This window comes from Hyperoodon ampullatus (genome assembly GCF_949752795.1).
Source record: "Hyperoodon ampullatus genome assembly, chromosome: 3".
NCBI classification, from domain to species: domain Eukaryota; kingdom Metazoa; phylum Chordata; class Mammalia; order Artiodactyla; family Ziphiidae; genus Hyperoodon; species Hyperoodon ampullatus.
Genome location: NC_136916.1, coordinates 58,035,865 through 58,052,227, shown reverse-complemented (window position 1 = coordinate 58,052,227; position 16,363 = coordinate 58,035,865). Strand labels below are relative to the sequence as shown.

Here is a 16,363-nt window from a genome sequence, read left to right as displayed (position 1 = left end):
AGACACTGTAGACTTAACCTAAGTATTAGTTCTTTCTCTACAGTAGTCTGCCACTCATGCAGATAAGGTCTTTGCTTTCATAAAGCTTGGTACTTCTAAAGAGCTGACCACCATATTTAAATATATCATTAGCTGGAGCTTCTCAACCAACCAAGGGCAACCAAAATAGAGAAATATGGTTAAATATATGGCACATGACTTGCTACATTAAAATCTAACTTTGATAGTAATTAGGATGTATCATAACAGGAAAAGGTTTTCCCTCACCCAAATATCTAAACCCAATACTTTCAATTTACTTACTGAAAATCAGGTAGATTTTTTAAATCTTGAAGGAATATTAACTTTTAAACTTTGGATATATACTGTAGCAACACTGTACCTTAACTGGACCTGCACTGTGAAGTCACATTTGGTCCCAGAAATATCCCTAGAAAAGACAGAGTAAGAACTACAGTTATTTTAAAGATATACAGAGGAAAGCTGATTCAAAGACACTGTTACTCCAGAAAGTATTTCAAATTTATCAGAAATATTAACAGTTATTAGGGTTAACTAACACTATAATAGTATTTTCTTTCTTTCTTTTTTTTTTTTTTTTTGCGGTACGCGGGCCTCTCTCACTGTTGTGGCCTCTCCCATTGCAGAGCACAGGCTCCGGACGCGCAGGCTCAGCAGCCATGGCTCACAGGCCCAGCCGCTCCGCGGCACGTGGGATCTTCCCGGACTGGGGCATGAACCCGTGTCCCCTGCATCGGCAGGCGGACTCTCAACCACTGCGCCACCAGGGAAGCCCGATATAATAGTATTTTCAATACTAATATTTGCACGACAATAATACTCATCCAATACACTATTTTAAAAAGTCACTTATAGACAAAACTGGATTGAAAGGTCAAGCTGCAAGTTACACTCGAAGACAACTTACATGGAACTACTGATTTGCTGCACTTGTTGTGGTGTCAATGCAAATGCAAAACAGGTTTCTCGAAAGCGCTGACTGTTGTCTGATGCTAAAGAAGAAAAGAATTATATTTTTAATTACCTTCAAATTCATCAATATAGAACACAACAGCAAACAAAACAAAAAAACCCAACCATTCACACACCTTTAAATTAAGTAGGATGGATTCTAGAGTTTAGATAACTCAGTTAAGACACTGAAAAATAAGATATGTGCCAAATATCTAATCATATATATGTCTGCATCTAAAAAGCATACTTGTATAAAAACATGTTGATATTAATTTTATTTAAAATAATATAAACCCATTTAAAGATACATGGCTTCTGAGCTAAGTAACAAACATATACATACACCTTGAGATCTGCACAGGTGAGATGACAGTTGGACTTGAAGGCAAATTAAGAATTTGATCATCTCCCATCTAACTATACCATGCCAAGTTTTATACAATAAATATCATATATAGTTTCTCCTACGCTTAGATGAATTGACATCAAAATGTGCCTGTGGTCACTATCTCAAAGGAGGAAAGGAGTTACAAGAAGGGAAGGAAGGGAATAGAGAGAAGGAAGGGAGGGAAGTGGAGGTGGGGAGAGAGAAAAGAGCAAGAGAACAGGCAGGGAAGCACAGGTCAGTGAAGACCAGGGATTCCTACAGGGCGCTGCCGTGAGCAACAATATTTCTATTGGCTTTTAATACACGTTATGTCTATTTTTAAAATCAGTGGTCAATATCCCTCTTGTTCACTAATATTTCCTCAGTGCTTGGCACAAAGAAGCACTGAATGACTGTTTGTTGAATGAACAAAAGACTAAAAATTAAGAAATACCAAACTTAATTATTTAAACTGTCCTTTTCCAGGATAATTTTCTAGAACAAATGGATCACTGAAAGTTATTACCAAGGAACTCCTGGCCTGTGGGGCACTTAAACTGGTACAGAAAAAGGAGCTGAACCCATCTCTAAAAGGGTTCAAACAAAGTATAAATGGAAGAAGTGAAAGGAAGGTTGAACTCTATCTAGATCAATGGTCTGCAAGCTCATTTGATTATTTATACCTTTCAGCAAAATAATTTAGCATATACCATGTATATGTTATGTATGTTAAACTATTATATTGATATTGTATATGCTATAAAACACACCAAAAATAGAAGTTAAAAAAGTTAAGATTTGACATGAAATTTTAGATATTTTTGTGAATTAGATTTTATGGAAAATCTCAACTTTAGAAACTTCTGTTTTACAGGTGGATATATTTTCCTTTATCCCTATGGATCGTCTTGTGTACCCACTGAGATGCATACCCCCAACATCTGGAGGTCATTGTTTCGGATGAGTTGCCTGCAAGCAACACTTCCTCCAAAATTACCACCAAACACAAATGTCAAAAAGCTGTACAAATGTATCACTATGAGAAAGAAATGCAAAAGAACACTGTTGAACTACAATTTCATGTCAATATAGGAGTATCTTTTAAAGTCTACATTTGCTTTTCTGCTTTCTGTGATCTGGGAAGGTTTTTTCTTAAAAACTCTATCCCCAAGAAACAGTTACTAACCAGAAAGTTATCTTTTTTTTTTTTTTTTTTTTTTTGCGGTACGCGGGCCTCTCACTGCTGTGGCCTCTCCCGTTGCGGAGCACAGGCTCCGGACGTGCAGGCTCAGCGGCCACGGCTCACGGGCCCAGCCGCTCCGCGGCACGTGGGATCCTCCCAGACCGGGGCACGAACCCACGTCCCCTGCATCGGCAGGCGGACTCTCAACCACTGCGCCACCAGGGAAGCCCCAGAAAGTTATCTTAATCATGAAATATCAACGTGGCAAAAGGCAGATAACCAAGGACCAGAATGTAGAAAAGCAAACAGTTTCCTCTGTCAGGCAATGAAAGTAACTTCTTTTGCTTCTTAGAGGATATGTTTCTATAAAGATTTTAGTCCAGTAGGCTTATCCTGATTTAGATTTCTGGCTCCATTCTAAAACAGTGCTATTGATAAAATAATTTCCCAAGTACCAAAATTAATATTATTCTCTGGGCAAAATTTCACATTCATTTAAAAATACATGAGTACAGAAAGTTTTGGACACACACACATGCAGATTTAGATAGAGAAGATACGACTAAAATAACAAGGCTGTTTCTTGAGCCAGACATAGAAATCAGGTTTATTACTTAATAGTAACCCCTTTTTACATCCTCTTATATATAAATGCTCATGGGGTTATTACTGTTTACCTGGAAAAGCATCTTTCATACTATTTGATTTTCAGGTTTAATTTTGCTATGAATGCCAGTGAATTTATAGTTTTGGTCTTAGATAAGGTTATTTAAAAACTTTTCTAAAAGTTAATTAAGCTATCATCATCCCTTTCAGAAAAGTTCAGGCCAAACAGAATCATGGAATCTTCATACTGAAAAATGAGTCTTACAAATCATCCAAAACAATGACCTCCGATGTTGGGGGTATGCATCTCAGTGGGTACACAAGACAATCCATAGGGTTAAAGGAAAAAATATCCACCTGTAAAATAGAAGTTTCTAAAGTTGAGATTTTCCATAAAATCTAATTCACAAAAATATCTATAATTTCATGTCAAATCTTAACTTTTTTAACTTCTATTTTTGGTGTGTTTTATAGCATATACAATATCAATATAATAGTTTAACATATATAACATATACATGGTATATGCTAAATTATTTTGTTGAAAGGTACAAATAATCAAATGAGCTTGCAGACCATTGATCTAGATAGAGTTCAACCTTCCTTTCAATTCTTCCATTTATACTTTGAACCCTTTTAGAGATGGGGGAAGAGAAGCCATCACCTTGTCAAGCAGATGATGACTGGTGATGAACAGTGTAATTGTAAGAAAGCTTGCAGCCCAACAGAGTAGCAAAGTTTAGTGGAAAGAGACGAGATCACATACACCTGGATTCCAAACTGGTTCTACCACTTATTTGCCATGTGACCTTAGGTACTTATCCACTCTGAATCTGTTTTCTTCAATATTTAAACATAAACATACACGAGCACAAAACCCCTCATAGGATTATTTTAAATTTAAATGAGGTAAGGTATTTAAAACAAGCACCAATTTCCTTTTCTGTCTCCCTTCCTCCTTATGCCCTTACACTGAATCAAAATATATAATGCTGTAACTCCCACCCACTGATGTCATATAGCATATCCAGTCATAGCCATTCTTCAAATATTTTAGACAGCATTAATGTGCCCCCTCTCTCTCCATCGACTCTTGCCACTGTACGTCAGGCAAGACTTCAGAATTACTCACCATTCTAATCTTTCTCCTCTGGACATATCCCAGTCTATGACACTTTTAAAGTGACAGCCAGAATTGAACACACTCTGCCATAGCATACTATTTCTCCAAAATATTTGCTGCCCCTCTGTATTGGCCCATCCCCGCAGGAGGAATATGACCCAGTGCCACCAATGCCTTGGCCAATGAAATATGAGAAGTGTACCACTGTGGAGCAGACCTCTAAGAACTATCCTTGGGTTTCAACATCTTTTTCTTTCCAGTCTGCCTTGATTCTAGAGTGGAGAGAACAGAGCAGAGCCACAACCAATCCACAGCTAATAAGTAACGTAAGTGAAAAATTAATCTTAGTTGTTTGCCATTGAAATTTATGATTGCTTGTAAGCTGACTTATTATTCAGATGTGATATGACAAGAACAATATTTTTATCAACAACTACCATCTACTACTGTTAATCCATACAACAATCATAAAAAAATGTACTCTTTTTTCAGATTTAGAAATTGAGGTTCAAAGTAGTTATGCAACTGTCAAGGCCTCATACTAGGTAAGTAGAACACGAACTGGAAGTCAGATCTACACATTTCCAAAGCCCATGCTCTTCTCAAAACATAGGTCTATTAATTAGCTCCCCTGATCTAAGTGTGCTGTACTTCTATTAATGCAGCCTAGCATTATACTGAATCATAGAAAACAGGAAAAGAATTACCCACTATACCCTCATCATAACTGCTTGTCATTTTTACATATTTCTTTTCAATCAAATTACACATAAATTTAAAAGCTTGCTTTAAAAAAATTATTCACCACATTTTCAATTACAATCTCTATTACCATATTTTAATTATTGCATTGCATACTATCTGTGGGGTGTATGAAAATTTTAATTGCTCCCTTGATAAACCATTTAGGTTTTTCTAATTTTTCATTATTTGAAATGACTCTGTATACAGGGCTTATACGTTTGTTTTTTGGAACGGGGTGGGAGGGGGTAGCTATTATTTTCTTTGGATCAATTCCCAGATGTGGGTTTTCTGGGTCAAAAAGTATGGAGATTTTTTTAAATGAATCTTGACATATCACGAGAGTGGTTTGCAAATGCTTGTAACACTATAAGACCATTAGCAATTTGTGCATCTACTAAATGCATCCTAGTCTGGCCTGCACGGGAGTTGCTGCTAATTTAATGGAGGATCTGGGCAACTCCTTAGTAGTTTAGTTTGTATTAAGAACTTTTTTCTTGTTTTTAACTTCCTATTTAGTTAATTGTCTAATCTTGTCCTATGCCCATTTTTACATCTGCATAAGAGTTTCATATATAAACAATATTAATCCTTTGGAAATCTGCTGCAAATATTTCCCCCAGTCTGTTATGTTTTTTCATTTTGGCTACATTTTGGGATGATACAAAAGTTTTTGAGAGTCCGCCTGCCGATGCAGGGAACACGGGTTCGTGCCCCGGTCCAGGAAGATCCCGCATGCCGCGGAGAGGGTGGGCCCGTGAGCCATGGCCGCTGAGCCTGTGCGTCCGGAGCCTGTGCTCCGCAACGGGAGAGACCACAACAGTGAGAGGCCCGCGTACCACAAAAAAAAAAAAGTTAAGTTTTATGTAGTCTAATCTGTCAACCACCTCCTTGTAAATTCGTGTTGTTCCCCCTCTCAGGTTCAATCAGTACACAATCAATTCTTTGGCTTCTTGTTTCTATGTAATTATCAATCCATCTGGAACTTATTTTAGTATGTGATATTTTTTAAAAATCTAAATTTTTTGTTTCTCCAAATTGCTTAGTTATACTAACACCATTTGTTAAATAATCCTTCTTCCCTATGGATATGTGTGCTTCCTTTATCATATATTAAATCCTTATAACCAACATGTTCCATTCCCAGGCTATTTTCTCATTGGTCTTTTTTATCCTGGTGCTGGCACTCTGTTTTTTTTTTTTTTTTTTTTTTTTTTTTTTTTTTGCTGTACGTGGGCCTCTCACTGTTGTGGCCTCTCCCATCGCGGAGCACAGGCTCCGGACGCGCAGGCTCAACGGCCATGGCTCACGGGCCCAACCGCTCCGCGGCATGTGGGATCCTCCCAGACCGGGGCACGAACCCGTGTCCCCTGCATCGGCAGGCAGACTCTCAACCACTGCGCCACCAGGGAAGCCCTGGCACTCTGTTTTTTAATTGTTATAGTTTCACTATGTTTTAATATCTTCTATCAGGTTTCTCTCCATCCATTCTTCTTTTTTCAGAACTTTAACATCAACTCAAATGTTTTATCATCTAGATAAACTTTTGAATCCTTTTGCCATGATTCTCAAAGCTCAATGGTATTTTGAGTAGAATTACAATAAACCCATAAATTATTTTGAGGGCTGACATCTTTATATATCTTTACATCTTTAATCTTCCCATCCTGGAGTACTGTATCTGTGTCTATTTATTCATATCCTTAAGGTTTTGTCATTTTCATCATATAAATTAGTCACACAGTTCCCATTAAGATTATTCTTATGCAAAATATCAACAATAGGAGAATGACTGACTAAACATTCACATAATGGAATACTCTGTAACCAAAAAAATAGAGAAAAATCAACAACACCAGAAGCTAGTTTCTTTTTGAAGATCAATAAAATTGATAAACCTCTAGCAAGACTACTAAGGAAAAGAAGAAAAGAAAAATAAGAATAAGGAATAAGAGGTAACATCACTACAGATTCTATAAACAAGAAAAGTTTATAGGAGAATATCATGAACACCTTTCGGCCAAAAATTGACAACTTAGAAAAAACAAATTTCTTGAAAAACAAAAACTACCAAATAGATAACCTGAATAGCTCTATATCTAGTTTAAAGTTTGAATTTGTAGTTAAATATCTTTCCTGAAAGCAAAGTCTAGGCCCAGATGTTTTCTCTGTGGAATTCTACCAAATATTTAAGAAAGAAATAGTACCAATTCTACATAAATTGTTTAAAAAAACTGAAGAATTCTATCAAACATTTAAGCAAAGAGTAATACAAATTCTAAACAAACACTTGCCCCCAAATTAAAAAGAGAATATTTTGCAACTCATTTTATGACAGTATTACTCCAGTACCAAAACAAGACAAGGACATTAAAAGAAAATTACCAACTGTTACCTCTCATGAACATAAATACAAACATTCTTAACAGAACTTTCACAAATCAAATCCAACCATATAAAAAAAAAGGATAATACATTATAACCAAGAGAGATTTATCCCAAGAATGCAGGGTTGTTTCAACATTCAAGTCACTAGATTAACAAACTAAAAAAGAAACAATATGTTGTCATTTCAATAGATGCAGAAAAAGCATGTGACAAAAATTTAACATCCATTCCTGATTTTTAAAAAAACTCTCAGCAAACCAGGAATAGAAGTGAACTTCCTCAACCCAATAAAGGATTTCTATGAAAAATTTACAGCCAACATTACACTTAGGGACTTCCCTGGTGGTCCAGTGGTTAAGAATCTGCCTTCCAATGCAGGAGACGTGGGTTCAATCCCTGGTCAGAGAACTAGGATCCCACATGCTGCGGGGCAGCTAAGCCTGTGTTCCACAACCACTGAGCCTGCGTGCTCTGGAACCACAACTAGAGAAGCCTGCTTGCCGCAACGAAGGGTCCCGCATGCTGCAACGAAGATCCCACGTGCCGAAATAAATAAATTAATTAAAACAACAACAACAAAATTACAATTAAAGATGAGAGACTAAAGAATTAGAAACAAGACAGTGACATCCGCTCATCATTTCTATTCAGCAATGTACTGGAGATTCTTGCCAGTGCAACAAGGCAAGAAAAAGAAAGAAAAAACATCAGGATTGAAAAAATAACTAAAACCATCTATTCACAGACAACATGATGATCTATGTATAAAATTTGATAGAATCTACCAAAAGGTATTAGAATAAGTGAGTTTAATAAGGTAAGAATCATATACAAAAATCTGTGCTATTTCTATAAATTAGCAGTAAACAATAAGAAATTGAAATTTTAAAAACACATTTATAGTAGCATCCCCTCAAAATGAAATACTCAGGCATAAAACTGACAGAAGAGGAGCTAGACCTGTACATTGAAAAATGCTAATTATTGCTCAGAGAAATTAAGGACCCAAATAAATGAAGAGATAGACAGTGTTCATGGATCAGATGACTCAATGTGGTTAAGATATCAGTTGTTTCCAAACTGATCTACAGATTCAATGTAATCCAATAAAAATCCTAGCTAGTTTTTTTTTTTTAAGAAATTGATAAGGTGTTTCTAAACTTCATGTGGAAATGCAAAGGACCTAGAAGAGCTAAAACAACTTTGAAAAAGAAGAACAAAGCTAGAGGGCCAATACCACTTGATTTTGAAACTTATTATAAAGCTACAGTAATTAAGACAGTGTGATGTTGGTGTCTAGATTAAAAAAATAGATCTATGGGGCTTCCCTGGTGGCACAGTGGTTGAGAGTCTGCCTGCTGATGCAGGGGACACGGGTTCGTGCCCCGGTCCGGGAAGATCCCACATGCCGCGGAGCGGCTAGGGCTGTGAGCCATGGACGCTGAGCCTGCACGTCCGGAGCCTGTGCTCCGCAATGGGAGAGGCCACGACAGTGAGAGGCCCACGTACCGCAAAAAAAAAAAAAAAAAAAAAAAAAGAGGAAAAAAATAAATCTATGGAGCAGAATAGAGAATCTTGAAATATATCCACATATATATGAACGACTGACTTTTGACAAAGGTGCAAAGGCAATTTAGTTGAAAAAGAACAGTCTTTTCAATGAATGGTGCCAGAACAACTGGATACCCATATGCAGTGGGGGGAAAGTGCTTTGAGTTATATAGTACACCATATGCAAAAATTAACACAAAGTAGATCATAGGTGACATCACAGAAAATGGTAGAATAGAAAGCTCCAGGAGTTAATTCCTCCTCCCAAACAACCATTAAGCTGGGGAAAAAAAAATCAGAATCAATGATTTCAGAACTCTGAACCTGATCAGACACATAGCAACCAGGGGAATGCTTGATGAAGAAAGAGACTGCTGAATCTGTTGAGAGAGCTGTGTGAGTGATCTAGCAATTATCCCCTATTCCTCAGCCCCACTGTAGCTGTAGGGACTGTAGCCTGTCATCTATCACAAGATTTAAAGAGATGTACACACTTTTGGGGGGGCAGGATGAGGGGTGATTGGATGTTTGGAGAAATCTCCATCAGATCATAGGCCGACTGAAGAGACAATGGAAGAGAAGCTCCACAGACCACACACAAGGAATACAGACTTTGCAAAAGTAGTAAAGGAAAGTCACTATAGTCCCCTTGCAGATCTAGCTCCAGCTTCTCACTGAGGGTCACACTAAGTTGCTGAAGACCTCTTTGGACTCCTCATGCACCTCAAATCCACAAAAATTGTGAACAAACTGTGGGCAAAGGTTCTTCCAAACCCCATTCATGGTGATGGCTGTAACCTCATGGCAAGCAAAGTCAATGTTTTTTATGGCCTTGTAGATGTTATAGTCCCTCCAAAATTGTTGCAAGGTTGTTCCTGATTTGTCACTCACCTTTACTGCCTGACGAGAAGTGTGATGTAAATAATATTTCTTGAAAGTCGCTATAACTCTCTGGTCCATAGGTTGGACGAGCGACGTAGTATTCGGTGGCAGATGCACTACTCTGACGTTGGGATGAAAGTCATCTATGAATGGCGGGTGGCCCGGAGCACTGTCAAGCAGCAAAAGAATGTTGGAATGGGATGTCCTTCTCCAAGCAATATTTCTCTACCTCTGGGATAAAGTGGTAGAAAAACCAGTCCTGTAAAATGGCCTGTGTAACCCAGGCTTTGGGGTTACTCTTCCACACAACAGGAAGAGAGCCCTTGGCTATGTCTTTAAGGGCTCTTGCGTTCTCTCAATGATAAGCTAAGAGAGGCTTCAGCTTCATATCACTGGAAGCATTGCCACCAAACAACAGTTAGCTTATCCTTTGCTGCTTTATAGCCTGGCATCAACTTTTCCTCCTTACTGATGTAGCTTTGGTCTGGCAGCCTCTTCCAGTATAGTTCTGTCGCATCCACATTAAGAACCTGCTCAGGTAAATACTCGCCTTCATCAATAATTTCTCAAAGCGTTTCAGGAAATTCCCGGACAGCTACTGTATCTGCACTTGCTGCCTTGACACTTACTTTTACATCGTGACGGTTGGCTCTAGCCTTGAACTGATGAAACCAGCCAAGGCTGGCATTAAAAGATGTGCAATCTGATTCTTCACCGTGTTTCTTCAAGTCTTCATAAAGGCTTTTAGCTTTCTCTTCAATCAGCATTAAACTGAGTGGGACTTGATGCTGATACTGCATCCATACACTGAGAAGTTTCCTCATCTCCTCTATCACTTTTCCATGTTTCTTTGATATTAATGATATTGTCCACTTCATCGGCACAGCAGACTTTACACGTTCCATGATCTTGTCCTTGTTCTTTAGAATCATGCCAATGGTTGAACGATTCATGTTATAAGAATGAGCGATATCTACCATCTTTTCGCCTTGCTCCACACTCTCAATTATTTTCACTTCTGTTTCCATTGTTATCACTTGGCACTTCTTAGCAGTACCAGCTACACCACCGCTACTTTTACGCTTGCTTCCAGACATCCTGGGCTTGAAGTAAAGATACTGTACTACGGTACTCTATACAGTACTGTACAGCCGGGGTCCCCAACCCCCAGACCAGTACTAGTCTGTGGCTTGTTAGGAACTGGGCTGCACAGCAGGAAGTGAGCGGCAGGCGAGCAAGCAAAGCTTCATCTGTATTTACAGCCACTTCCCATCACTCACATTACCGCCTGAGCTCTGCCTCCTATCAGCATTATGGTGAGTTGTACAATTATTTCACTGTATATTACAATGTAATAATAATAGAAATAAAGTGCACAACACTTGAATCATCCCGAAACCATCCCCCCCACCAACCCTGGTCCATGGAAAAATTGTCCTCCACGAAATCAGTCCCTGGTGCCAAAAAAGTTGGGGACCACTGCTGTATAGTAAAGTACACAAAAGCACAACCACTTGTAGAGAACGCACGCACATGACAATGTACACCAGACACGTGATCTTACATGACTGGACATGAAAATGAGCATTTGCATCTCTGAATTTTCCCAACTTGAAGGTTCGTATGTAGGGGAATTACTGTACACAAAACCAGAACCACTTCAAACTGACGAGGATGGCAACAATTAAAAACAAAACAAAACAAAATCACAAGAGTTGGTGAGGATACGGAGAAACTGGAACCCCTCATACACTGATGACAGGAATACTAAAATGGTACAGATGCTGTGGAAAACAACCTGGCAGTTCCCCCAAGAGTAAAACACAGAATTATCATTAAGACTCAGCAATTCCACTCCTAGGTATATACTAATGCAAAGAAATGAAAGCAGGGACTCAAACAGATACCTGAATGCCAATGACCGTATCAGCTTTATTCACAATAGCCAAAAGGTAAAAGAAACTCAAGTGTCCATCAAGAGATGAATAGATAAACAAATATCTATTCCAGGGATGGATTGGGAGTAAAGACTTCTTTAGGTACAGTCCCAAAGCATGATCTTTTTTTCAAGTGATGAACTGGACTTCATCAAAATTAACAACTTATGCTCTTGGAAAGACACTGTTAAAAAAAAAATGAAAAGAGAAGCCACAGACTGGGAGAAAATATTTACAACTCACATATCCATTAAAGGACTTGTAGCCAGAATCTATAAAGAACTCTTACAAGTCACTAACAAGAAAGCAAACAACATAACAAAATTTGAATGTGCAAAAGATCTGAACAGACACCTCACCAAAGAAGATAAATATATGGATGACAAAAAAGCACATTAAAAGATGTTCAACATCCTTAGTCTGTGGGAAATGCAAATTAAAACTACATGAGATACACACCTATTAGAATGTCTAAAATCCTTAAAATGACAACACCAAGTGTTGACAAGCATGGAGAGCAACTGCAAAGTTCATATGCTACAGAAGAGAATGTAAAATGGCCTAATGGTTTAAAAAACAGTTTGGCAGATGCTTACAAAGTTAAACCTGTATCTATCATCTGACCCACTTGCTCCATTCCTAAGTAATTTACCCAAGAAAAATATAAGCATATAATTATACAAAGATTTGAGCCCAAATTTTCATAGCAGATTTGTTCTCAACAGCCAAAAACTGGAAACTCAAATGTCTATCAGTGGGTGAATGAATAAATAGTGTTATATCCACATAATAAATACCACTCAGCAATAAAAAGCAACAAACTACTGATACAACAACATGGGTAAACCTTAGAATATAATCTTGAGTAAGAGAAGTCAGCCTCGCCCCCCCACCCCACCCCCCCAAAAAAGATTATATATTCCATGATACCATTATATAAAATTTTAGAAAATGCAAACTGATCTATAGTGACAGAAAACATCATATCTAGGGGCTGGTTGGGAATGGAAGGGGCAGCTGGGAGGAATTACTAATGGGATGAGGAAACTTTGGGGAGTGATGGATATGTTCATTATTTTTATAATGATGGTGATTTCACATAGTCAAAATGTATTAAATTGTACATTTCAAGTATGTGAAGTTTATGGTATGTCAAGGATATTTTGATAAAGTTGTTTAAAAAAGTAGTAACTAAAGCAAAATGGTGCACACACGCACCCACACAAAAAAAAACCGGCAGATGGTGAGGGGGACTGAACAACAGAACAGAACCCTTGTACCACATTTAAGGCTCAAGTCAAAGAAGAAACAGCCAGAAATTCAGAAAGAAAAACAGGAGGAAATGGCGACCTTGACATCAAGGGAAGAAAGAATTTCAAAGCGGCAGTGGTACACGCTCAGAAGTCAGGTTAAGAATTGAGAACTAGACTTAATAACTAGCAAGACACAGATGATCTTGGCTGGACCTGTTTCAGTGGAATGTGGAGCAAACGTCAGATTGCAACAGATTCAGGTATGAATGGTTATTGATTTTAATACTTAAATATGAGAATTTTGTTTTCATATCTGCAATAGGAAATTAATATCTCAGATTTGTGAATTAATTACTATTCTGTTTTGAATCACTACAGCCAATCCTGAAGGTCTCCAAAGTTCTATAATGTAATTTGAAATTTTGCTAAGATAGGACTTTGAATATTAGCTGTTTTGAGGATGTAGGATGAGTGTCCCAGGTAATAACTCAGCCTCTCATTGTGGCCTAAATTGTATACTTGTCAGTAGCTCTCATTGAGGGTAAAAACAGTCATTCAGATTTCCACCTTTTCCATACTCCAATTCAGAGAAAGGATGAAATGTTCTAGTGGAGTTCGTAATTAAGGATACCTATAAAGGTCGTGGAGGATATCTCTTGTGAATATTAAGGGCTCACTGTACTTATAGGAGAAGATTTTCAACAACCCGCCCTCCCCCCATAAGTATTAATTACCAATATTTCATCTGTAAGAAAGAAAACCTTTGCCTATAATAACCAGAATATAATTATCATTCAAAACATAAAATGTACAGAGAAAAAGTTAAGGCTTTAGAAATTTCATTTTTTTTAAACATTGTTCCATAGAGAGATGAACTAGACTAAAAAGAGAAAGAAGAATCATGTTGCAATTTACATAAACTAAACATATTGGAAGGCAAAACCTAGATACATAACATAAACAAAGTTATTGAGATTCTGATGATAGAAACACTAAGCTAATCTAAGTGGTTGTACTTTCAACTGCTCTAAAAATATTTGTTATTCCACCTAACCAGCAGAAAGAAAAGCTAAAAATAGTCATCTTTCTGTTATAGAGTATTTCTTGCTGTCTTGGGGAAAGTGAAACTAAAGTACCTATCTACAAATGTCAGTCTTAAAATCTTTATTGAACATTTTGGTTTATTCAAAAAAACAAACAAAAACCTGGACAATAAGGTAATTTTTAAAAATATACCTGAAATTACATAATTTCATCATTAGGCTGCTCTACCATTGAAAAAGAGGTTGCAGAGAATTTGTTTCCCCCAATAAAAGGCATATACAGAATCATCAACGAACTTATACTGCTTTTGACTATCTATCTTTAATATGGGAAGTATTTTAAGCAAACAAAATATAATGACCTGAGAACACAGTCATAAAATATTAAGGTAAAAAAGGCAAGATATAAACTTGAAATGTACAGCCTAAGTAAATTTATTTATATATGTGTATATAGATGTATATACGCATTGAAAGATCAAAAGAAGCAGCAAAAACTGGTTTCTTTGTAACTTAAAAGTTTTTTCACATTGAGTATGCATTGCTTTTATAATAATTTGTTTTACATATCTTATATAGAAACCAATGTAATATCACACATACACGTTAAACACACAGCTATGATGTTCTACTGCTAGAGTTTAAGAATTCTCATGGTAGCAAATATTCCAAAATATTTGCCTGGCTAAAGGCAAAAGTTCTTTGGGGGTACAACAAAAGCCACACATGAATTTTTCCATGAAGCAGGAAAGAACACTGTAACATGCAATTCTGTTGGACTCTAGCTCTATAAAACCCTCTGATATCATTTTATCACACCCTAACTGTAGGTTCCTAATAAATTCATTTTCAGTAAGCTTACTATGCTTTTCATCATCTTTCTCCTCTGGAATTTAACTCTACCTGTCCTATTTATTTTGTCTTTATAAGTTCTCAGATAGCTTACTGAGTTAGTCAGCTGGTCTCCTGAAGGACTTAAATTGTTATGAGCCTATACAGACTCCTGAGTAACTTTAGAGCAGCTAACAGTATGGTAAATATTATATCTGGCCTATCTATTCTATCACAGCTGGCAGGCTATAAGGCTATTTTAAGTTCAGTGGGGTTAAGAAACAAGACTGGGTCAAACCAAGTCAGCCAGCTATGAACAAAGTCTGATGATCAATGTTTAAATGCAAAAACAGAAAAAGGAACAAGACTATAATTGGAAAGTTAGTTTTCTTTCTTTTGTAAAAAATTTTCATTTTCTTCTTTTTCTGATGTTGGCAATACAACCAATCCAAGTTAGAAAAACCCTAAAATTCTGCCACTTATAGCAGCTAAAAAACATTTTGGTATCCATTTTTCCAGGTATTTTCCCATATATACACACTGTGTATATGTTCTTCCATGAGTGTAATATACACAATGTTTCCCACAAAAATTGTTCTGAATACTTTTCTCATTTCAAAATGTGCAGTAAAAATCTTTCCATGTCAATAACCTATCTCTGTCATCATTTTAAGTGGCTACATGGTATTGTATTATATAAATATGCCATAATTTAACTAATCACCTATTGTTGGATATTTAGGTTGTTTTCAATATTTTCCTTTTATAAACTATGCCTTGATGAATCCTTTCCTCTCCCCCTGGGGGTGTGTGTTTGTATTTGTGTGATCTTTATTTCCTTAGGACATACTCTTAGAAAAGGAATGCGTGGGTCAAAAGATATACACATTTTTAAAGCTTTTGTAGAAGTTGCCGAACTGCTTCCAGAAATGCTGTTCATTTGCATAAGTAAGTGGTATATGAGAGTTCCTTGCCAACACTGGGCACTAGATGAAAAACATCTTATTGTCTTAAATTTGCATTTCTTTGGCTACTCTATAAGTTAACAACTTTTCATACCCTTATTGGCTTTATGTTGTGAGCCACTCTAATCATAACAGTCACATTTTAATTTTTTCTTTTGATGTTTCAAAACTGAACAATGGGGCTTCCCTGGTGGCGCAGTGGTTGAGAATCCGCCTGCCGATGCAGGGGACACGGGTTCGTGCCCCGGTCCGGGAAGATCCCACATGCCGCGGAGTGGCTGGGCCCATGAGCCATGGCTGCTGAGCCTGCGCGTCCGGAGCCTGTGCTCCGCAACGAGAGAGGTCACAACAGTGAGAGGCCCGCGTACCGCAAAAAAAAACAAAAAAAAACTGAGCAATGACTTGCTTTTAGTGACATAATGGTCACTGATGACCTAGATTACAGAAGTTTCTTTGGCATGGGTTAAGTGAAAACCTACTTGGAAAGGATTCATGAGAGAAAAGGGAGGAAAGAAATC

General features: G+C 37.3%; 1 protein-coding gene across 1 annotated transcript in view; it reads right to left on the bottom strand.

Annotated features, from left to right (window-relative positions):
* PIAS1 (protein inhibitor of activated STAT 1) overlaps nucleotides 1–16,363 on the bottom strand; it is a gene marked incomplete at its 5' end in the record, with an annotated part of 94,728 nt that overhangs the window by 45,153 nt on the left and 33,212 nt on the right. Inside the window, 2 exons of the mRNA XM_079700801.1 lie at nucleotides 383–430; nucleotides 929–1,013. Of these exons, the coding sequence (XP_079556927.1) occupies nucleotides 383–430; nucleotides 929–1,013 (133 nt within the window). The remainder of the gene's footprint in view (nucleotides 1–382; nucleotides 431–928; nucleotides 1,014–16,363) is intronic.